The following is a 23,668-nucleotide window of genomic DNA, read 5'->3' as shown; positions in this document are numbered from 1 at the left end:
TGAAGATGTAAACCGAGTTGCATGATTGGAAGGCATCTTGGGAGGATGGGTTGATTATTTTAGTCAGGATTTCAGAGCTGCCAAGCAGTCAGGAACCCTGTGTTCGATGTACTCCCAGAGAGGGCCTTGTGTACACGTGTGCATAAAATATTTAAATATAACAGTGAAGAGACTGAGTCAGGGTCTTACAAAAGAAATGCCGTGTTTTATCTGACTGTAGAAAAAAAAAACATGTGTAAATGACATCTTGATTATAATTTTTCTGTTTTTACAAAAAACACAAACCCTCATTCTTCACATTAGCGATGGAGAGAGAGAGAGAGAAGACAGCAAGAGAGAAGAGCTTCAGCAGCACCTCTCCCTTTCACCACCCGAAACGAGAGACAAGCTTCTGGTGATCATCCAGGTCCTTCTGCACCTTCTTCCTCATGTAGAAAATGGGGCAGTCTCGACTGAGAGGCAGAGAGGAGGAAGACGGAAACAGGAAATGTTACTGTCAAAACGCAAAAGATGTCACCCAGATATAACATCTCCCCACAATGCATTAAGTAACCCTGATGCAAAGTTATGGTTAAAGGGCTTCACTGTCCTGTACATGCAGCGGACTGTTGAGGCCTTCTGCTGAATTGGGAAACTGAAATAAGGCCTTAGCTGTTCTTGCTAAAGATCGTATTTATTTAATTAACTTTAAGATGTTAATTGAATGGTGATTCAAACACATGGCAGTGCAAAAGTGTCCTTGACCAGATAGGTTGCGAGTCTAAAGGAATAGCCATATCAGTGACTGATTTGTACCCTGCACACTACTGCAGTTTCTCCAAATGTAGATTTGTAGTGGTCTCTAAACATGTACCTTCGACACAAAGCATCACACCACAAGTGAGACTTCAGTCATAAGGCACCAGTGCCTTCATCTCAGACATTAAGACAAATATGGCACAGGTCAGAATTATCTAGGCATTAAAGATTTTACCACTATTCCTTTACTATAGAATTTCTGTGGAAAGACTGTAGACTGTCTGCTCCACAGCATGTACACACATGTACACCCATACACATGTATTCAAAGCACACTTGGCCCCATACACGTGTATTCAAAGCAGAATGGACCCTCTTGCTCTGCTCTGAGGCACCCTTAGCTCTTACATCCATCTTTGCATACAGTGGGGCGGTGGCTGGGGGAGTCTACCTGGTGCAGAGCACATCCTCATGTAGGGAGCCCTGACAGCGCTGGCACTGAGTCCACAAACGAGAGAAGCGCTCCTCCAGCGTTGACAGGTGTGAGATCTGGACACACACACACGTAAGGACACACACGTTTAGGTGCACACACACACACACTAAGTAAGGTACAGTGAGGAAACCAGGTTCTTTAACACACACACACACCTCTTTTTGGTATAATTCAGACTCCCTCTTCTTGCAGAAATCACACACAGCCGCTGCAGAGAGAGGAAAGAAGAAGAAGTAGATAAAAACAACACATCCCACAAGATAAGAGCTGGGTCACAGTCAAACATGCACTCATTATGTGTGCAACAAAACCACCATAGGCTGCCACCTGCAGCTCACTAACCGTTGCCCTTTAGCACAGCTCGGCAGCCGATACAGGTGCTCCTCTTCTGGGCAAACGCCATGAGCCCACCCACCTTGGAAGTCAACACTGTCTTACAGCGAGTGTGTTCTCCCTCTGAGAGAAGGAAAGACAGGAGAGAGACAGGAGAGAGAGAGAGAGGAGAATGTTACATGCAGACTACAAACTCTTCATTCGACTGCAACTGCAGGCAACAACAAATTAAATGAAAGAGACTTGGGAATAAAAATAAAAGAGCAAAGTGGGTCTATGTCTGACAGTGAATTTAGGAACTGAATATGCAAATATAGGAAGTGTGTTGTGTTGTGTGTGTGTGTGTGTGTGTGTAAGAGAGATAAAATGTGAGATGTGTGCGTGATTAAGCTTACTCAGAAGCACGCTCTCAGCCTTGCTCTCCCCCAGTATGGGCTCAAAGATCCTGAGAAGGGGCTTGGAAAGCTGCTGTTCCAGGTAGTACTGTGTGTCTATGGGAATGTTGTTCTCCAGCACATAGATGGGGTCCTGACCAGCAAAAACACACGCAGTTAAACACACCATTAATAACACACAGGATGGCAGGCAGAACAAAGATGCAACCAAACATTCGTCTTAAAGAACAGAAAATGTGAAAATTGTGCCATGCATGTACACACCCACGCAGACTCATACACTCAGACACGCAGACACGCAGACACAGCTAACCTCAGACTTCATATAGGCGGCAACTCCCTTGGTAGCTTGAATGATGACGTATGGGACTCTATCCCCCAGGTTAGGAGCACTGCCGGCGTCACGCTTACGCATCCTGTATCACACACACCCGCAAACACATGATTGAGCTCCCCTTCATACACACACCAACGAGGACACTGGGGCACAGAGTAGCATTATACTCTAACCTTTAACACACAGCATCTCAAACATAAATAAACACACACACCTCTCTGCGAGCACAACGTGAGCCTGTTTCGCAGAGTACTCCTCCGCTGTGCGCGTGAGCTCCTTGGTGATGACCAGCTGGCTGATGTCTATCCTGTTGCACAGCAGGTCTGAGATCACCTCTTTAGCGTGGGTAACAGCTCCATCAGGGTCCCTGTAAAACACACACACACACACACACCTTCAGCATGAGGCACTCTCACATTTATGACATACAAATAACCTACTAAGAAAAAAATAATGTGAATAATGTTAAAGGATGACGTGCGTGTGACCAGTCAGGAATTGGGGTGTGTATGTATAGTTATGGCTGTGCACCAACCTATGAAGATGTGTTAACCTGCTAAGGTTATAGGTTTCAAGCTTGTGTTGTTCACAGTGTGTGTTTACAAGAGGTGTGTGTGTGTGTATTAAGTGTTTTTAACTACCTGTCAATAAGGAGTTTCTGGAGACAGGTGTTGATGAGGTTGGCCACCAGGGGGCAGTTGTCTCTGCGGACCGTCTCTATACCCTTACAGTCCATCTTTTCATACTGCTCCGCACTGCCGGAGAAGTACAGGCCTGCGTAACGCTTCTTATTAATCAACAGGTACGGATAGTAAACCTATGTGAGAGGGAGAAAGAAGAATAGGAGACAGCCATAAAAAAACCTGACAGCAGCATTTCAAATTACACAAGCAGTCAGAGAACAAAAAAATGCATGGAAATGCGCTTCAGATGGTACCTTCTCGAATTCCAGTTTGATTGGTTGGACGAAGTGTGATGACACCCACTCAGCAGCCTCCCTGCCCACCTCCATCGCTTCCTTCACGGTAGCCACACCCATTTTCACCATCACAGAATCTGTATCTCCATAAATGACCTATAAAGCACAAAGACACACCTTAGGAAAATCACACAAACAACAAACCCTAGGACAATAAACAAATAAATGGAACGAACAAAGTTACGGTCACACAGAAGTCGGAATAACTGCATAAAACCAAAAGCTTGTTACGTACCTTGGCATCAGCCTGGTAACCGTTGGCGAGGGTATACTTGGACTCAACAAGCTGTTTAGTCTGTTCAATCATCTGCCTGCCAAAGCCGGTCACACTCTACAGAGACAGACAGACAGACCAGAGCTCGTCACAGAACACTGCATAACCCCAGAGGGCTACACTTAAGCTCATGGTCTTTTCTTTACACTGACAAACATCCAGAGAACCCTAGTGGGTGAAACCAGTGGGTCAAATCTGTGAATTGAGTGCTCTTGCATTTCAGAGCAAAGCTTAGACCCAGGACTATAATGCAATATAAGATGTTGGCAGACTGGTTTGAAGACAAGTGGGTGAGTTTGGGTTGAGGACTAGTGCCAGACAGGTGTGGCAGTAATGTGAACAGCAGCTCACCTGTGAGATCTCAAGGCAGGGCAGTTTGCCCACCTGGGCACCAGTGAAGCCGTACACGGAGTTGGCACTGATCTTCAGTGCCAACTGCCTGCCATCCAGAACCTGTTTCTTGAATGGGTCAGTCTCTTTCTTCAGCTCAGCCTTCGCCCTAAGAGATTCAGTCACAATTCAGTGTTAACGTAGTATGTACATTGTGTGTTTGTGTTTGACACATATTAACTTTATTGTACACATTTTAAAAGTACATAGGATTTGGTGATATCCAAGTGTGTGTTAACACATACATATTCATCTTTATTTCTGTGTGTGTTTTTACCTCTTTCTGGCGCCGAGCAGGTTTTCCAGGATTTCTGGCAGTAGGCCCTTCCTCACAGAGTGTTTCACAAACGAGTCACCAGTGGGAGTCTTAATGAAGTCTTCAGGAGAGAGACTGACACACACACAGACACACACACACACACACACACACACACACACACACACACACACACACACACACACACACACACACACACACACACACACACGATTGCAAACTATTAATAACTGCTCCACAAATATCTCTCTTTAGGCAGACTGTACTTGACTGTACTTCAGGCAGCCCTTACCCGAGTTTGTCAGCTTGCCCCTTCGGTAGTAACGTAGTGTAACAAAGGTTGTGGGCCATCATGATGGATGGATACAGAGAAGAGAAATCCAGTGTGGCAATAGGGATATTGTAATACCTACACACACACACAATCATCATTAGAAGGGATACACAGAAGGTGGTCACAAATATACATATACCACTCTACCAAAGGGTGAAAGGTTTCCTTCACACATACAAATATACACTCACCCTTTTTCTGGCTCTATGACAGTAGCCCCTGTGTAGTCCTCTCCACCTTCAACCTTCAGCACAGGCATCACCAGGTTCTGTTTCATGGCCTACACAAAGGTATGGCTTACTTACACGGCGCTCTCATTCATGAATTAACATTTTTCTTTTTTTTCTTACACTGTCTGAACACCTGGGACCATAAGAGCTGCTGTTAACTTAAACATACACCAGTCCCTGCAGCCATAACAAACCTTACTGTATGCATTAGACTGGTGTGTGTGTGTGTGTGTGTACCTGTCTGAGGAGCTGAGACACGACTTTGATCTGCTGTCCACGGGAGAGCAGGTAGGTGAGCGGTACCCCAGTGACTCTGGCCATCTCCATGTAGTTGATGACACACATGAGCTTCTGCAGCAAGCGCAGCGGCAGGTAGGCGTCCTTCAGACAGTACACCGCCAGCCTGCGCCGCGTCTGCTCATTCCCATTCTACAGAGACGGGGAGGGAGGAGAATATGGAGAGTGTGAGAGAACAAGAAAGAAGTCGCCACCGTAGATGTCAATGACTGAAGGCTTGGCCTGACACACCATTAAACCACACACAAAAGGCTGGTACAGTGTGTGTGTGTGTGTGTGTGTGTGTGTGTTACCTGTAGGTCAGTAATGATGGAATGCTGCACGTCCTCCTTCTGCTCTTGCAGGAAGTGAAAGCTGACAGCATTGAGAGTGTACGAGCGTAGTTTATAGTCCCGCAGCAGAACCTAAACACACAGAACAAATACTAAGGCATTACAACAGTGTATCATCCTGCTGAGATACAAATAACAGTCTCTAGATACTTCAGCTTCCCCTGTCATCATGGTAACTATCTGTTCTCAACCACAGAGACTTACGGCCCATAACCACGTGTGTGTGTGTGTATGTGTGTGTGTGTGTGTGTGTGTGTGTGTGTTTGTGTGTGTGTGTGTTGCATACCTGGAACAGGTCAAATTGAACCCTGCCCTCCATGTTGACAGTTTTGTTTTCCCTGCGGCCCATCTGCTTGCTCTGGAAGCTGGAGTCCTTCAACACGGACTTAATTCCCATCCGGCCAAGATAGGGGAACGAGTGCACCTGGACACAGACAGACACACCTTTTTATATGTCTATATTAATTAAAACAGATTAAAGTAATAAAAATGCTCTTTTTTTACTGTATACCTGGCAGATTGACCATAAAGGTAGAACAAGCAGAGAGAGAGAGAAAGAGAGAGAGAGAGACACACACACACACACACACACACACACACACACACACACACACACCTAAAAGTGGGCAAACAAACATCACAGATACAATACACAAAGAATGGCCGGGTACCTTGAGGGCAGCAGCTCTGTTGAGAAGGTAGGGAAAGTCGAAGTTCTGAATGTTGTAGCCTGTGATGATGTCTGGGTCCACAGCTCTCACAAACTCAGCCCATCGCTGTGATCAAAACCAAACCAGCGTCACTTTAACACATCACTGAAGTTTGTATGAGACAAAAGTGTATGAGTGTGAGGATACACAGGAACTGGGAGGAGGAAATGTGTGTTTGTGTGTATGAATGAAGATGAGAGCGAGTGAGAGTGTGTGTGTGTGTGTACCTGCAGCATGTTCTTCTCCTCAGTGAAACAGAGGATCTGGGAGCCCACTATGCTGGCACAGCTCTGCAGGGTGAAGACGGTGCGGATGAAGGGCTCCTTCTCTCCCTGACGCTGCACCATGGAGGCGATCTGGATGACCGGGTCCACCTCCGCTTCTGGAAAGACACCTGAAAACAAACACAAACAGAAGAATTTAGATCATACATTCATACACAAGTAGATGTACACACACACACACACACACACACACACACACACACACACACAGAATCTAGACGTTCCCAGAGTATGGTCACTGGACACACCTTTCCTCCCGGCACACTCAATATCAAAGCTGAGGATTCGGAGCGGAGCGATCCTCTGCCAGTCCCCCTCCGCTGGGTGACTGATCAGATCTGTCCATCCAACATCCAACTCATACTGACACAGAGACACCTGAGAGACAGAGAGAGAGGTGGTTAACGAGAGAGTAGAATATTATGCCATATTATGTTACAATATATACATGTTGGGTATGTGTGGGGAAATTAACAAATAGGTGCCTGACATGCTTCATGCAGAAAGTGCATCAATAAGGGTAAACGGTATTATGTAGAACCGTTCGGGATCCCCCCTACGGTTCAATATGCATCTGTGAACGGCGGTACAACGATATGACGGCCATTTTTATTTTATTTCCAAAACTTGTTTATTGAACTGCAGACTGCACAGACGTTGTACATTCAGTTCCACAGAACATCCCCAGAGCCTATCAGAACATACCCGGACCCTATCAGAGCTTCCCTGGGGCCTATCAGTGCTCTGTATGCAAATAGAAGCTGGAGAAGAGAGGGGAAACTAAAAACTGAACTCCAACTTGACAGTAGAGGCAACACCTTAATCACAGCTATGTGGAAACATTTTGGATCCAGCGTTCAATACGATGACGAGGGTAGGAGGACTGTAAATAACCTAAAACATTTACTGGCTTATTGACTGACCTTGGCCCATACTACACCTTTCAACCAAATTACCAACCAAGTTTTAAGCCAATATTTTTTCGTAATCCTTCTATCAGATTAACGATCTTACAAACAAAACAAAAACATAGGTAATAATATAAGGAGTGAGGGTTTTCATAGCCAAATATGTACGGCCAGTGGTTAAATTGGGCCGGGGCTGTCCGGGGCGGAGCCCCGGCACATAAGCTGCCGGGTCTGGAGTTCTGCAAAGCAGATCTGCTGCGCAGCAGCTCCAGCCGATTTTGGCAATCTGCCTAGTCCATTCACAAGCAATGTTGTCCTACTCATTTACAACTTTTCCATTGCAAATCTATGTTGTTTTAAAACACAAATCTAAATAATGGTAGGGAAAGGCTGGCCTAGACATCTGGAGCAAGTTTGAGAAGTAGGCATATCGCGCACGAAACTTGCGCAGCAGCTCCTCCTCCGCGATCAGACAACACAACGTCAATCGGTCATCATCAGACATATCGTAGTAGACAGGTGAATGGCGAGGTAAGAGAAACAAAAGGTGCACGGTATTTTGAAAGAGGTCGATCATCACCAATAGGCTAATATCATTAGATATGGGCTTGCATTTTCATTAAGCAGGAAAAATTAACCTTAGACATGCAGGGATAGCCTGCTACTGGTGTGTCAACTCGCAAGCGCTAGTTAAAAAGAACAATGCTGCTAATTCTAAATGATTTAGCAAGTAGTCTATGCGATCTCCGAATCACATTTCTCATTCCTAGCTGGATGAATTTCAAACTTATTTGTATCAATGAATCAGCTCTTAATGTGTCCTCATCAAACACACTCAAAATCTACAGAGTACATATTAAGCAACATATAAAAAATGCTGGAGTTGTTGGCTGCTTGCTTCACTGCTTGTGGATGGTTGCTCATCATCTGAATCTTCCTCCTGGCTATGCATTGGTCCTTGAACATACACTACTCACAAAAAGTTAGTGATATCTGGCTTTTGGGTGAGTAGTGTATTTTAGCATTGACCCTGTGAATATTTTTTTTAGAAAAGTAACCTACTAACAAATACTAATAATTGTATTAATATTGATTGATTCACATCCATATGAATGGATGACATGACAAACAAGTGGTGGAAAATGGAAAGTATTTGTTAGTAGGTTACTTTTCACAAAGTTAACTTTAACGGTGATGTGTTTTTTGTTTAATTTGGCAACTTATTTACTGCATAATCCTCGAAAGATTTGTGAAATTTGCCCCTCCAGATCAGAGCCCCCCTACATAGAAAATCCCAATTTAACCCCTGTGTACGGCCACATTCAGCGGTTACTGACTCGGGACTGTCAACTGATGGAAAAAAGATTAACCACATTACAATAGGGGTACAAAAAAAAAATCGATTCTTCGATTTCTCTCAAATGATTCTGTTTCGATTCAGAAAAGTTCATAATCAAATGTTTTATTAAAGAAAAATAATAAATAAATATTAAATTACATACACATTCATTTTGTGTTGAAATGCAAGCTATCTCCATTATTGCATTGTTCATAGAAAGCCATAATTGTGACAAGGAAAAGCTTTTTCACTAATAAAAAAATTGAGAAGGTAATTCATCTGTTGATTTTCTTTAATTATCAAAACACAAAGTGATATGAGACTGAGTAGCAAACTCAAATGTTTTTAAAATCGAGATGCATCGATAATCGTTTTATCGGTTTAGAATTGATAATCGGTTAAGAACCGATAATCGGTTTAGAATCGAATCGTTGACCTCTGAATCGTAATCAAATCGTGAGGTGCCAAGAGATTCCCACCCCTTCATTACAACGTCCCCTCTCTCACAGCAGCAAAGCTCTAAAAAACACTAGAGAGAAATTGAAAAGACACGCTATCCACCTCTGTCCACTAATAGTTGGACCCCCAGAGCAAGTGAAAGATATCTCACTGTAGTAGACAGAAACCAGACCTAGTCATTCATGCTGCCATTCATCTTTATCAAATTAAATAGTAAAACATATGGGCCATTCTACCGAATTGATGCAAAGTCATGTCGGATATATTTAGAATTTTGTATGTTTTTTTCCCAAAACTTTGTCCGTATGTATATTGTACCATATCTAAAGTACACATATCTAGTAAAAGAACTGTCAAGTTTTATATTGTATTTTCAGAATGTGTTGGAATGTTTTTCCTCTTCCAAAAATTGTCACTACCGAAACATCACATTTACTATAGTAAAAAAGTATTATTATTGACCTGTTCAGATTGTGTTTCCTTCCCTTCTCTGAAGAGTATTTTTACAAATATTTCTTGAAGATTTTCACAATGAAATCCATAGAAATTAATTTTTTACCAAATTTTCAAGGTCAATTTATCTGTTTCGGTAGTGACTGCACTGTTTCGGTAGTGACTGCACTGTTGGATGGATGTTCATTTCTCTCCCAAAATCATCCAAAAGGTGCTCTGGGCCTCCCTTTAGTCCACACAACACATTTATTTAAAAATTATGGGATTGAACTACTTGCCATTTCATTTTGTCACTACCCAAATCATCTGGTCACTACCATATGTTTCGGTAGTGACTGTTTCGGTAGTGACAATTCTAGCTAACTTTAAGCATAAATAAAGAATTCTAGCAAGCACACGGCTTGCAAACACATCTTTGAAGAGGTGTACACACATACAAACATAAGATTTCCCATGAAACCCCAAAAGGTTTACTTAATTGAAGAAAACATGCGTTTCGGTAGTGACAATTCTTAAGGTTACACGTCGATTTTCAGACTTTGGAACACATTTATATAAAAACTATGGGATTTAGCTACTTACCATTCAACCATGAGGGACATAGATGCAGTGTCACTGCATGGTCAAAAATGCAGAGTCGTTGCTAAAACACAGGCTCAGCCAATGGACTAAAACTCTTGTGTTTCGGTAGTGACATGAAAACTAGGGACATGATTTTTTGAGTATAGTAAATTGATTTAAAAATGAAACCCACAATAAATCTAAATATTACAAGTTCTGTTTCAACCCAATCATAAAGATCTTTGAAATTAAATCATTGAAAAAAATAAAAAAAAAATGAAAAGTGTTATTTAAAGGCATTGAAATTTAGATGTCAGGGTTGGGGACAGCTACTTCCCAATAGAAAGTACCCTATAAATGATGATTTTGTATATATTTAGCTTATCACTATCTCATGTAATGCATTGGGTTTATATAGACCATAACATTTTCTAATTTAATATCTATGCCTAAATACCTAATTGTTTTGTAAATAGATTTTATTGTTGAGGGACTGCATATTACACGAATTCGGTAGAATGGCCCATATATATTTAAATATACAAGATACCAAAACGGTGGGTCGTTACCGTGGCCCAAAATTCACGCAACATCCCAAACCGTGAGCCCACTGTACTGTTGCATCCCTAGTTCCAATCCTGAATGCCACCTCAGTCTCTCCACAGCCTAATACATCTCCTCTCTCTGTACAAATGTAACGTACCTTGCCTGGCTGCCTAGAGTTCATGTCTCCAGGTCCCTTCAACTGTCTCACACGGTACTTCCCTTTAGGCAGTTCAATCCAGCAGCAACCCACCACGTCACAGTCCACCATGAACCTGAAGAAGAAGCCAGGGTGGGAGCAGATTACTGCAAACAGCTGTGCTCACACATACACGCACACACGGTACTGCTGACAATCAGTGGCTGCTCAGTAAAGGATGAATAAGAATATATATTATGGTATATACTGGGCTATAATTCTGGTGTACAGTCGTCCCTGCATCCAACTTTAAGAGAAGACCTGAACTCCAACACACCTGATCTCAAAGTCGATGTTGGCCTCATACGAGGGGTAGGACTGCGTGGCGAAGTTGCCAAACCTTATGCCTAGCTCCAGCAGACGCTTCGCCGGGGCAATCAGGCGTGGCATCGCCATGGTGATCCGCAGGAAGTCCAGAGGATGGTTACCATGGTATCCATACATACCTTGGTGTAATATGTTGTAATATGTAATATTATTAAACACACACACACAAATACTTAAAGTGCACAATGGGCAGCCAAAGTGGTGCTGAAAGACTCACTCTCTTTGCGGGTGATGTCCACAGCCAGCACAGTGACCGATATGTCGTCTTTGTTGCCGCGCATGTCCTTCAATACAGCCGAGTTCAACTCCTTCTGGAAGTCAGCGAGGTGATTACGGGTAAAACCTGTCGAGCACAGAGGAAAAGGATGCTGTCAGTAGAGACATTTAGTAGGTGTGGCCTTTGCTGTGTAGACTAGCGCTGTCTCGCACCAGACTGGAACTTACAACTTTCACATTGCATGAGGAGGCAGGCATGCGAGGAAGGAGGCGAAAGCCCATGGGTTCCTAGAGCGTCGGGGAGTGAGCTTTACTCACGACATAGCAATCTACCATTACACTTAAGCAGACAATATCTACAGACTACGTCTCAAAAAGAAAATTATGTGTGTGAGAGTTTTCAGCGGTTAGTATGCTGAGCCGCAGCTATGACTGGGTTTTCTTCTCACCGTTAGGGGCTGGGATGTAGAAGTAAGGGGCGAATCCGTGCACATGGCAGCACACGCTGTGCCCGTCGTCCGTCACTCCGAACATGCGGATAATTGGAACCTTCCCCTGAGACTGACCAGGCATACCTGCTACTGCTTGGCCTACACACACACACACACACACACACACACACACACACACACACAGTCTTTGATCACTGTTGAAAAGTACAACAAAGCTTGGATCCTGTCAAATACATCTACGATTTCTGCTCCTAATTTTCAGGAGTACAAACACTAACTTCTTCGGTCACTGCTTGAGGACAGAAAATTATGTGTTAGACTCTGTATTACCCAGATAATGATCCAGGTCAATCTGCTGGAAGACGAGGGTCTGGGTGTGCTGGTTTACGGTTGGAGCGGCTGGTCGGGGCCATCTGGGATTCAGATCAGCTGAAAACAGGTCAGCTGAACAAAGGTCAAAGAAAAACAGAGGTCAGGAATCAAACATCACCAGATATAAAATGGCACCTATACTGAAAAGAAAAAGTACTGGCCATATATTGTATCACTCAAACTAGTAACTGTGAATGAAAGTATGAAACTACTGTGAGAGGTGTACCATGTTACATGTTTACAAATGGTATATCAGAAGCCAGTAACAGACCTACAAAACCAGACCACTTGGTCTCCCAGCTTGAAGTACACAAGAGAGACAGATCCAGTGGAGATGCTGGTAGCCCATCCCCACCGCTGAACTTACCCACAGGTATGACATCATGGCCTGCTTGCCCCTCGCTTGACTCAGCCTCCATGTCAGGGTCATCAAACTGGGCCAACTCTTCCTCAAACTGAGACGGGCTGTCTTCCCAGTCTACCCCTGACTTCCCACGTTTCGCCTGCGAGGCCCCGCCATTGAAGGAGCCTCTGTTTTGTCTCTTTTTCTGGTCCATTCCTCAAGAGACCTGAAGTAATACCAGCAGTGATAAGTTATACTGCACATGACTCAGGGTAAATATTCACTATGCACACAGGCCTATATGGCCTACAGGAAAAACTCCAGAGTTATTGTAGTGCACTCTAGGATATTTAGGACGGATGTTCATCAGGTGTGCAAGCTAAATGCCCCTGTTCCCGCGGTGTATGCATTAGAGAGAGCTAGAAGACAGTCAGACAAAACAGTCTGATTGAATGCCACCTGGCCTGAAGCCGGTCATGCAAAGCTATGCCATGGGCTGACGGAGCACGGAACCTCATAGGCCCTATGCAACTCCACTAAACACGGATCTCGAGGGCGGTCTGGGTACACAGTTAACCTAAGTTATAATGGTGTAGAACATAGTTGAAGTTAGTAAACGTCCATTTACAGCTGCAAACCCATGGCTAGTAATTTTCTAGTAAACATTAACGTCACAGTTTAGGACAGAAAGAAGCAACTTGTTTTTAAACTTAACGTTGTCGGTCTAGGGACCTGTCAGATGCACATGCAAAAGACGCTTGTTTCAGGATAACAACTAAACAATCGAATTAGCTTTATGATCAGCAAGGCTTATTCATTACGGTTAACCCATGTCACTTAACTAATCGTGTAACGTTAATGTGTTCCCTGAAGCAGGGCACGTTGGTGTTTTTGTTGTGATCTTATTGGCTACCTATAGGCATACACTTAGTGGTTTTAGCAAAGTTTGTTTTAGGTGACTAACTAACAAGGTATCTTCCTACATATTTGGAAATAACATTAGGTTTGACGATAGGCAGTTCAACATTGTCTAGGCTAGCTAACGTTAATTTAGCAAGCTAACAATGTATCAACAACCAACTTACCTTCCCTTAAATTAACCAAGAGACTATAAACCAAGCAATTGACTTCCGAACGAATATGACGTTGATTCCGGAATTCGTAACATGGATGAGATGCACAAAAGACTGAAATGTCACCTCAACTTCGTCTTACTTGGGCTCTTGTTACCCACTAACTTGCCTGACAGAATCTCCCGCCACTTCACTGTGTTCAAGCATTGACCACTCGTTGCGAATGATTTCCGTTTTCCCGGCAAAAGTCCGGAAGTTGACTGATGGAGTGGATAGTCGAGGCGGCCATATTTAGTATGTCACATTTCATTTCTGAAATTCCAAGATCTAGCCAAGTGGTCTGGACAGAAATAGGGAGCGTCGATAGATGCTGGTGCAACGTAAGAATTGGTACATTAATTAGTCCTATATAAAATACTGGCCCCGGTTACCCTGCACGTAGTTATATAACCAATAGTAATTTAGTCTGTCAGTTCGTATGGCGATCTGCTACATGTGTGTTTTTGTCTACTTTAGTGTACCGGATCCATCCAAGCACATTTATAAAACGCCCGCTTCGGGACTGAAGGCTAAAGGCCTGACTGCTACACTTGTTGCTCCGGGCTGAGGGGGAAAGTATGCGAATATCAAGATTGTTCAATTGTCTTCTGTGGTTAGGCAATATAGAGAAAAGAATAAATTAGACAACAGTTGTAGAGTGACAACGCACAGTGTCACGTTGCATTTTCCGCACCTCGGTGAGCCAAATATTAAAAATAGCCTGACTGTGTTGCCCTTTCGAATCAGGGGCTCGATTTCCTCACGAGTCACCTAGGATCGACAGACATGAGCTCCACCAGTAAGCAGAGCTCACGAGTTCCCGAGCCAAGCAACGACGTTTCTCATTTGGGAAAACGCCTCCTTCCATCTGCGCTGTTTGGGCGTACACCATAGCGAACATCCAACCATACAGATTGGACTTCCTGATTATTCTTGATTATTATTATACGACTGGTGCAAGCCATCAGCGACGCCACGCCTTCCCTGGTGAATGTGATTTTTGACAAACGCGAAAATACTCCAATGTGAGAGGAGTTTAAGCAATCTCCACCTGCGCACGCCCCATCGTTTTTGAGGCTGACTTGAGCTGTGAATGTTACGTGGTTGGGCTTGGAAAGGACGCCGCTGCTAGGTGAGTGAGTGTAGGCTACGTGTTTGCAAGTGCATGGGTGGAAAAAACAGCTGGGTTAAAATCACTTTTATCTGAAATATTTACTCTCTCTGCCACTGGCTTTGTAGAGGTTGCACGAACACGACACATATGTCCGTTAGGAGCGTTCCGCCTGTAGTCTACAAGCACTTTTCCTGTCTGTATGCCCGTGTCTTTCCTGATGGAGTCTGTACGTCTCAGTAGTGTGACAGTTTCGAAGATACATTTAATAGGCTAAACTGGGATGGCCAATTATATGCGTTTGACACCGCCGACACAAAATACTGCAATTTGGCTTCCGCTTAAACAGCCAAGATGTTTTACGTGTGGTGTGCATCTGTAGCTGTTTATGGTGAAAGCGCACGTACGCATTGGCCTGCTTGGTGGGTTGGTGTGTGTGAGAACACGCCGTCCTATGTCTGTGTAAAATGCGAGCAGCATAGCTGTGACATAAACGCAGGTAGCCTATTCATTTTTTTCCCAAGATGGGCAATGAGTCCTTGTAAAGACAAACAGCTTTCCACAGGTAGACCGTTATTAGTAGACTACCAATGACTAAACATACACAAATGCATTGCTGTAATCATTTCACAATATTTCGCAAGTGTGTCACTCAAAGAATCGCTTTGGGTATGGCGTTTGTGTTTGGGAGAGAGTGAGTTACAATAAATGGGTGCTCTGTCTGGACTTGAGAATGATGAAACATAACAAAACACCTAGCCTACTCTTTTTCTCACGCACGCAGTGTTTGGAGTAGAGAGAAATGTATCATATCCCTGAGGTGTAAGCATGTGTGCATAAGCGTAATGTAATGCTTTGATCTACTAAGAGATGAGTCACGTTGAGTTCAGCAGAAGGCCCCTCTTTATTACATTTTCTGTGGCAAATTAATCTTCCAAGTGCCATTGGTTCAGCACATGCATTGGCTCAGGACAACATTTGTGTGCTTGTGCAATAGTGGGTAGAGTATGAGTGCGGGCGAACTGTAGCACTTAAGACATGCAAAACTGAGATGGAATGGCTGGTCTTGGAAGCATGCCAAACATTCCACAAGTCACAAACACAAAGTGATGTGATATGTTGCTTCCTCATAATTCTTCATGCCATAGTTATTGTGTCTGTTTAAACTACATGTCCCAGGATGCCGCTGGCTCGTAGTCTGTCAGTCACCTCGCTTTCGGGGCTTGATGATTGGGATGAGGAGTTTGACCTGGAGGATGCTGTGCTGTTTGAAATAGCATGGGAAGTGGCCAACAAAGGTAGATGTCTTCCTCTCCCACTTTTGTCTGCATTCTAAATTGAAAGTGTAAACTACATGACACAAAGGAGGTGTGAACTGTCATTAAAACTGTCATTAAAACACTATGATGTCTTATCTAAAGTTATACAGTCGTTATACAGTCGTTGTCCACTGAATTAGGTGCACCTACATATTCTTCCTGTCTTGTATTTTTTAGTATGAGCCAATATTACAGTTAATAAGCATCCAGTATAGATACGATTTAAACATTGCGGATTTCTTTTTAATTATGGGTTATTTGTGTAAAGTATATTTGATGTAAAGACACAGTGATAGAAAGATCTATTGTCCTCGAATTACGTTATTGCTGTTTAGCTATTTATGAAGAAGTATTTAAAAACTACGTATTTTTTGCAAAAATATTTTCAACGGGTCAGTAACAGAAATATATAATATATACTTTGTAATATAGTGTGTGTGTGAGTGAGTGAGTGAGTGAGTGAGTGAGTCATTGTGTGGTCACAGAGTTGTCTGTGTCATGTGATGTTTATATAACTCCCCCCTTTCTGTAACATGGGGTTCAAAATATATCTGCATAGCATGAATGACCTCTCTCTCTCTCTCTCTTCTCTCCCCTCTCTCGCGCTCCCTCTCTCCTTTCCTCCAGTTGGAGGGATCTACACTGTGATCCAGACGAAAGCTCGTCTGACCTGCGAGGAATGGGGTGAGAACTACTTCCTGGTGGGCCCCTACACGGAGGCCAATGTCAGAACTCAGGTTGAGCTGATCGAGCCCACCAACCCAGCTCTCATCAGAACCATAGACAAAATGAATGCCAGTGGCTGCAAGGTAGACAGACACGCATTCACAACACTGCATGCAAAATCATGTTTGTTCAGGACACAGAAACAAGCACCGAAATAAAATTTGCCTTCCCTTTTTACATTAAACATGTAATGTGAGAACACATTCATACGTGTGTGATCTTTTCGGGTAGTTCAATGAAGGCACATACAGTGCTTGAGTACTTCTTTGACCCCCCCTGACCTGAAACATTAAACCTTCATTCTGCACAGTGTGTGTAAGTGTGTCTGTGTTCTGTATGTGTGTGTGTGTGTGTGTGTGTGTGTGTGTGTGTGTGTGTGTTTGGTGGAGCTATAATCTCCCCGGCATGTGTATTTAAAGGTTAGAGGTTGAACCAGTCTCACAAACTCTCAGCTGTCTATTTTTGCTCTTTGAGTAAATTCCACTGTCCCGTGCTTTGCCTGTCCGTCTGTCTGTGTATGTTTATGTGTATGTGTCTGCAATTGAAGTAAGCAGCAGCAATAATTTACAAGTCAAGCTCACTGTTAAGCCCTCCTTGTCTGAGCAGACATACTGAAGAAGTCCATTGTTGTGTACCCATCCCTCTACCCACCCCCTAGGTATATTTTGGTCGTTGGCTGATAGAGGGCAGTCCCTATGTGATTCTGATTGATGTGGGATTCACCGCGTGGTCGCTGGACCGCTGGAAGAGCGACTTGTGGGAGAGCTTTGGCATTGGTGTGCCATGGTTCGATCGAGAGGCTAACGATGCCGTGCTCTTTGGCTTTCTGACAGCCTGGCTACTTGGCGAGGTGTGTGTCTCTCAATATAGTGTGTGTGTGAGTGTGAGTGTGAGAGAGAGATAAGTTTGAGATTATTACTAATGAAGTTCAGATAAATACTTTTGAAGTTAATACTAATGTCATACTAATGTGTTTCAGTATGTAGCTCAGTGTGAAGAACCTCCACACGTATTGGCACATTTTCACGAGTGGTTGGCCGGCTTGGGGCTGATGCTATGTCGACAGAGACAGTTGCCAATAGCAACCATCTTCACCACTCACGCCACACTACTGGGACGATACCTTTGTGCCGGAAATGTGGACTTCTACAACAAACTTGCTGAGGCAAGACTACAAATAAAAAGATCATGTTAAATATGTACAGTTGAACACAAACGTTTTGGCACCACTGTAAAAATGACAGATTTAGTTGATTTTGAAGTGAAAAGAAGCCAATAGGCCCCTTGTTGCAGAGAAATATTGAACAAAGGCTTTCTTCAACTTTTAATGCAGTGTTACTTCTGAAGCTTTGGACTTTAAAAAAGAAAATAGTAATCTCGGCATGGGCAAAAGTTCTTAAAGCTTTTTTGAGGTATACTTTGAATCATTGTTCTTGTGTAGAGACCAACGTCTTGTAGGCTTCAGTTTTTTGACTGACTACATGACTAGATCCACCCACATACTAAACAGTTGTCAAGGGGTTATTTTTATCAAATGCTGTTCATTCGTGGCCACAGTTTTAACAATTACATTCTTAAGACATTACCAACGACCTAATCATAAATGTAAAAGTTTCCCTCTGATGACCCCGTGTGCAAGCATGCACTACACAGTGCAATGGTGCACCACCACCCCTGTGTCAGAACAATCTTCCTGCCAGGTCTTTAGAGTCACATGAGGTGATTGTTTGGCCTTTCTGCCCAGCAGACATGCAGTTATATATCCGAAAGTGTTCTTGGTCCTATAGATCTCGCCTCAACTTCCACAGTTTACCGTAACAGCCATCTGTTTTGGAGTTGTGATGAGCTGACCATTGCGAATGACAACTCCTCACCTAATTTACATGTCCTAATGAGTTAAGTTAATGTTATGGTCTGACATTTTAAAGTGGAAGGGTGCCCAAACATTTGCACATGCCAGGATTACTGTTTTCCTTTTTTTCTTTCTATGTTTAGCTTCAATAAATAAGTAAATGAAATGAAACATTTGAAGAAATTCTTATCTTAACCCCGTTGCTGCAGGTATGTACTTCTTTTCACTTGCCAGCGGTATGCAAACTTTTGCATACCGCTGTAAAACAATGGGGAATACCAAATACTTCAGTCTTTAGCATGTTTGTACATTTATTTTAGGTGTCCACATAGTGTATGGATGATAATGTATCTGTAAATCTATTTAAAGGTAAGCCCATGTCAACCCATTTTGATTGTCATTTAATCATAATTAAAACTCAAATCTCTCACCTCTTGTTCTCCCTCTGGCTCTGATCTGCAGTTTAATGTGGATAAAGAGGCTGGAGATAGGCAGATATATCACCGTTACTGTTTGGAGCGAGCAGCTGCCCGGTGTGCTCATGTTTTCACCACAGTCTCCCAGATAACGGCGATTGAAGCGGAGTTCCTCCTGAAGAGGAAGCCAGGTGAGCACAAATCCCATTCAGCCCTCGCTCACCACCTTTCCCAGGGCCAGTGTCATTCATAGACATCAACTGAATCTGTTAATCTCTTGGTTATATCTGTTAATCTCTGGTCCTAGACTTTGTCACTCCTAATGGACTGAATGTGAAGAAGTTCTCAGCCATGCATGAGTTTCAGAACCTCCATGCCCAGAGCAAAAACCGCATTAATGAGTTCGTCAGAGGCCACTTCTATGGGTAAGTAACCTAACATGGATACAGCGGGCCAAATTAATTCAGATTCCACAAATGCAAACACACATATGCAAGCACTCACACACACACACACACACACACTCAGACACACACATTTTATTGACTACACCTTTATTACTTGACAGGCACCTGGATTTTAACCTGGATAAAACCTTATTCCTCTTTATTGCTGGCCGCTACGAGTTCTCTAACAAAGGAGCGGATGTCTTTCTAGAGGCTCTTGCCAGACTGAACTATCTGCTGAGGGTGAGTGCTTCATACAACATCAATTTTTAATTTAAAATATGAAACATTTACACTTGAAGAAATGAGAATAAATACAGACATTTAAATGTTTTATGTCTGCACACTGAGCACTAACTCATGATAAAGAATTATTGGAATACTGTATCTGATGGGGGATCTTTTGAAGATCTGTGTTTTAGGCTGAACAAAAAAAACATGTAGCTGTTTCAAAAACGGTTAACAGTTGACTGGTTTTTAACAATTATGGTCAGATTTGATGATGTTTCATGACATTAAAACTACCCTCGTCTTATCCGCTTTGTCCCTACACTTAAGTCCCTCCTTGATTGCTTACTATCTGCAGTATCCTACTGGAAGATAAATACTGAACTTCTCAAAAGCAAACCTTGATTGCAGGACAATTTTAAGCGTGCATATGTGTGTTGCAGGTGAACCACAGTGATGTCACAGTTATTGCCTTTTTCATCATGCCCGCAAGGACCAACAACTTCAACGTGGAGACACTAAAAGGCCAGGCAGTCCGAAAACAGCTCGGGTAACTCGCACAGCAAAAATGATCTTTATTTACATCACTATATGGGTAACTAACACAGCAAACATGATCTTTATTTACATCACTATATGGGTAACTCACACAGCAAACATGCTCTTTATTTATATTACTATACTCATTCTGCTATACTCTCTCTACATTTGAAGGTGAAGTATAGTCATGTGTATGTGTTTGCTTCATGACAGGGATACAGCACACACTGTCAAAGAACGCTTTGGGAAAAAACTCTACGAATCACTGTTGGTGTGAGTATCTAATCCAGATGAGCTGTAACTATGTTTTGTATTTTCCCATTACCTTACAACTTCAGAGTAACTGAATAATGACTGTGTGCCTTCCTCAGTGGCCAGCTGCCAGACATGAGCAAGATGCTAGATAAGGAAGACTTCACCATGATGAAGCGAGCCATCTTCGCCACACAGAGGCAGTGCCAGCCCCCCATCTGCACCCACAACATGCTGGAGGACAGCACAGACCCCATACTGACCTGTATCCGCCGCATCGGCCTCTTCAACAGTTCCTCAGATAGAGTGAAGGTATGTGCATAAATTAAATAAAGGGAACTTGTTTATCAACCACACCCCACCTCTGGTCTTCATGTGTATGTTGGTGTGTATTGGTGAGTGCACTGATGTCCATGTACATATCATATATAGGCAGTCAAAGTCCAAACACAGTCATGCACCGTCAAACTCTAAACGTGTGGAGCTATTTGTAAACACGCACACTTTTGTTGTAGGTAATCTTCCATCCAGAGTTCCTGTCCTCCACGTCCCCCCTGCTTCCCATGGACTATGAGGAGTTTGTTAGAGGCTGCCATCTTGGAGTGTTTCCCTCTTACTACGAGCCTTGGGGATACACACCAGGTATTGTACACCTCAATCACCATGTGCCTGCCTTACCTCATGAATTCCAGGGTTCCACACACGCAAGCTTTATTCACCAAGCTCATTTCTCTGCTTTCAGCTGAATGCACTGTAATGGGAATTCCGTCCATCTCCACAAATCTGTCTGGATTTGGCTGTTTCATGGAGGAACACATAGCAGACCCCTCTGCCTACGGTAAGTGCTGTGTTACAAGGAAACCATATTGTGCTTATTTTTACGATGATTGCACACGTTTGCTGTGAAGCTGGCCGAATGTAGCAGTGCACAACATTTGTTTGCGTTTACTGCGAAAAGTCTGAAAGTACCGGTATGATTGCTGTTCCTCTCTTCCAGGTATCTACATTCTTGACCGGCGGTACCGTGGGGTGGATGAGTCCTGTAACCAGCTCACCACCTTCCTGTACCAGTTCTGCCAGCAGAGCCGCAGACAGAGGATCATCCAGAGGAACCGAACCGAGCGACTCAGCGACCTTCTGGACTGGAAATACCTCGGCAGGGTTAGCACTGATGGTTGACTGTGTTGTTAGTGTAAAGTAGATATCAGAAAACCTTTTTCATTTACTTAATTAACTTCATGTACTCTCTGTGTTTCTCACTTTTCTACCATAGTACTACATATCTGCACGTCACATGGCTCTTGCCAAAGCCTACCCAGACACCTACATGTATGAGCCTCACGATGAATCTCAGGTAAGTCTTCATGTATTCTTCCTCTATGTGCATGTGTGGAAATGAATGTGTTCCTTGAGAAGGAAGGGTTTTGTGTGTGCCATGAAAAACCATTTTCATGCGCAAGCTCGAGTTCCAATGTCAACTTTTTTGGTATTTAAAATAGGATTACTATCTTCCAGTTTGGTTGTGTGCCCTGACATATTTTTCCTCCTCCTCTTCCTCTCTCTGCAGCCAACGGGCTTCCGGTACCCCCGGCCAGCCTCCGTGCCGCCCTCACCTGCCCACTCCCTCCACTCCTCTCCCCACCACAGTGAGGCTGAGGACAACGCCGACGAGGACGAGCGCTATGATGAAGATCTAGAAGCCGAGAAAGACCGACTCAACATCCGCCAGCCTTTCGCCCTGCCCCACCGGTTGCTAACACACAACAATTCCAACTCACAGAAGAACTAACTCAGACAGACAGACAGACAGACAGACAGACAGACAGACAGACAGACAGACAGACAGACAGACAGACAGACAGACAGACAGACAGACAGACAGACAGACAGACAGAGCCTTGCAGACACACACACACACATACATACACACAATTACCACATTTTGCCAGTCATCCTACAAGCTCATAAACACACACACAGCATTGTGGCTGAACAGTTCTACACTGAATTTATACAATTAATGTTAATGTTTACAGTTCTAAATGATAACCTTCTAAGTACATGGTAACACTCTAGTACTCCAAAAATACACTGCACACACACACTCCAGAATATGTCAGACATGGACTTCCAAAGTTACTGCATTATGGGAGTGGTAACACAGATGCCAGAGGAGGAAAGATAGATGAATGAGTGTATAACCTAAACCAGGCAACTGAAACATTGCAACTTCCATTTGCTACTAAAAAGCTTATTGTGAAAACCTAACCAAGGATAACCGAAAACTGTAGCTTTTAAGAAGGATCTCTAGCTGCAGCTAACCAGGAATGCTAACATGGAACTCGGCTAATAGAAAAGAAAAAAAAACCGAATAAATTAGTTTTATGACTGACAGTGCTAGGTCACTCACAAAACGATGATAAAAAGGTCATGTTACACACACACAGACTCATATAAACTTACTGTACAACACAAACACAGACACACACAGTACACAGAGACTACACAAATATCCAGATCAAAGCCCTTCCAACACAGTCGCCTCAAAAGCAACTATGTGTACAACTGTGTGTGTACATGTGTGTGTGTTATAGCACACTTGGCATAACTTCAGCAAGGCCAGCAGGACTCTGTTTCATATGAGATTGCTTTATTTTTATCGTCACGTTTTCCATGATTGTTTGACGGGTTTTGAACCGCTACTGTGATCGCAAACAGATGTATGCCTTGTTGAATGAGTGTCTGAAAGCCTTGCGGAGGATTTGGGTAGGTCTTAGTGCATGCACCCTGTTTGAGTTTGTTATTTGTGTTAATGTGCACTTGAAAAAAAATTGAAATTATAGAAATAAAAACATTATAGCATTAAGATGAATGGTGCTTCGTCCTTTTGACACATTTTTATTGTTGTTGATTCTTGATATCAGTTCACACACTTAATTATACTAGCAGTACAGCCAACACATACATTAGTCATTGTCTTAGTGAAAATGTTGAAACACTGAACATTTGTAATTGTATAGTACAATGCACAGATGGGATATAGCCATCAGGAATAAATCGAACAGGTGAATGTATCCACAAATTCATC

At 43.2% G+C, this 23,668-nt stretch overlaps 2 protein-coding genes across 2 annotated transcripts; one reads left to right on the top strand and one right to left on the bottom strand.

Moving 5' to 3' along the window:
* Positions 1-364: 364 nt before the first annotated feature.
* On the bottom strand, positions 365-13,791 carry pold1 (polymerase (DNA directed), delta 1, catalytic subunit; the record flags this gene model as incomplete). The annotated part of the gene is made up of 27 exons (XM_080856025.1): positions 13,664-13,791; positions 12,603-12,804; positions 12,194-12,307; positions 11,861-12,001; positions 11,413-11,538; positions 11,146-11,314; positions 10,830-10,944; positions 6,655-6,784; positions 6,350-6,516; positions 6,084-6,188; positions 5,699-5,836; positions 5,374-5,484; positions 5,021-5,212; positions 4,745-4,833; positions 4,512-4,628; positions 4,220-4,333; positions 3,904-4,051; positions 3,514-3,609; positions 3,237-3,374; positions 2,941-3,116; positions 2,514-2,666; positions 2,276-2,378; positions 1,963-2,095; positions 1,577-1,690; positions 1,390-1,442; positions 1,190-1,287; positions 365-452 (listed from the first exon to the last, which is right to left on the bottom strand). The coding sequence occupies exons 2-27, from the start codon at positions 12,790-12,792 to the stop codon at positions 365-367; spliced, it is 3,318 nt and encodes a 1,105-aa protein (XP_080712151.1). The 5' UTR covers positions 12,793-12,804; positions 13,664-13,791.
* Positions 13,792-14,676: 885 nt separating this feature from the next.
* gys1 (glycogen synthase 1 (muscle)) lies at positions 14,677-23,446 on the top strand. Its single transcript, XM_080856026.1, has 16 exons — positions 14,677-14,822; positions 15,981-16,099; positions 16,748-16,929; positions 17,505-17,696; positions 17,826-18,011; positions 19,161-19,305; positions 19,422-19,539; positions 19,683-19,803; positions 20,232-20,338; positions 20,542-20,601; positions 20,700-20,892; positions 21,096-21,222; positions 21,323-21,418; positions 21,578-21,741; positions 21,854-21,934; positions 22,148-23,446. Exons 2-16 carry the CDS (start codon positions 15,982-15,984, stop codon positions 22,367-22,369), a joined length of 2,112 nt encoding a protein of 703 aa, XP_080712152.1. The 5' UTR covers positions 14,677-14,822; position 15,981; the 3' UTR covers positions 22,370-23,446.
* Positions 23,447-23,668: the final 222 nt, after the last annotated feature.

Source organism: Sprattus sprattus (assembly GCF_963457725.1).
Source record: "Sprattus sprattus genome assembly, chromosome: 18".
NCBI classification, from domain to species: Eukaryota; Metazoa; Chordata; class Actinopteri; order Clupeiformes; family Clupeidae; genus Sprattus; species Sprattus sprattus.
The sequence above is the reverse complement of the archived record's forward strand: the minus strand, read 5'-3'. Positions and strand labels throughout refer to the sequence as shown.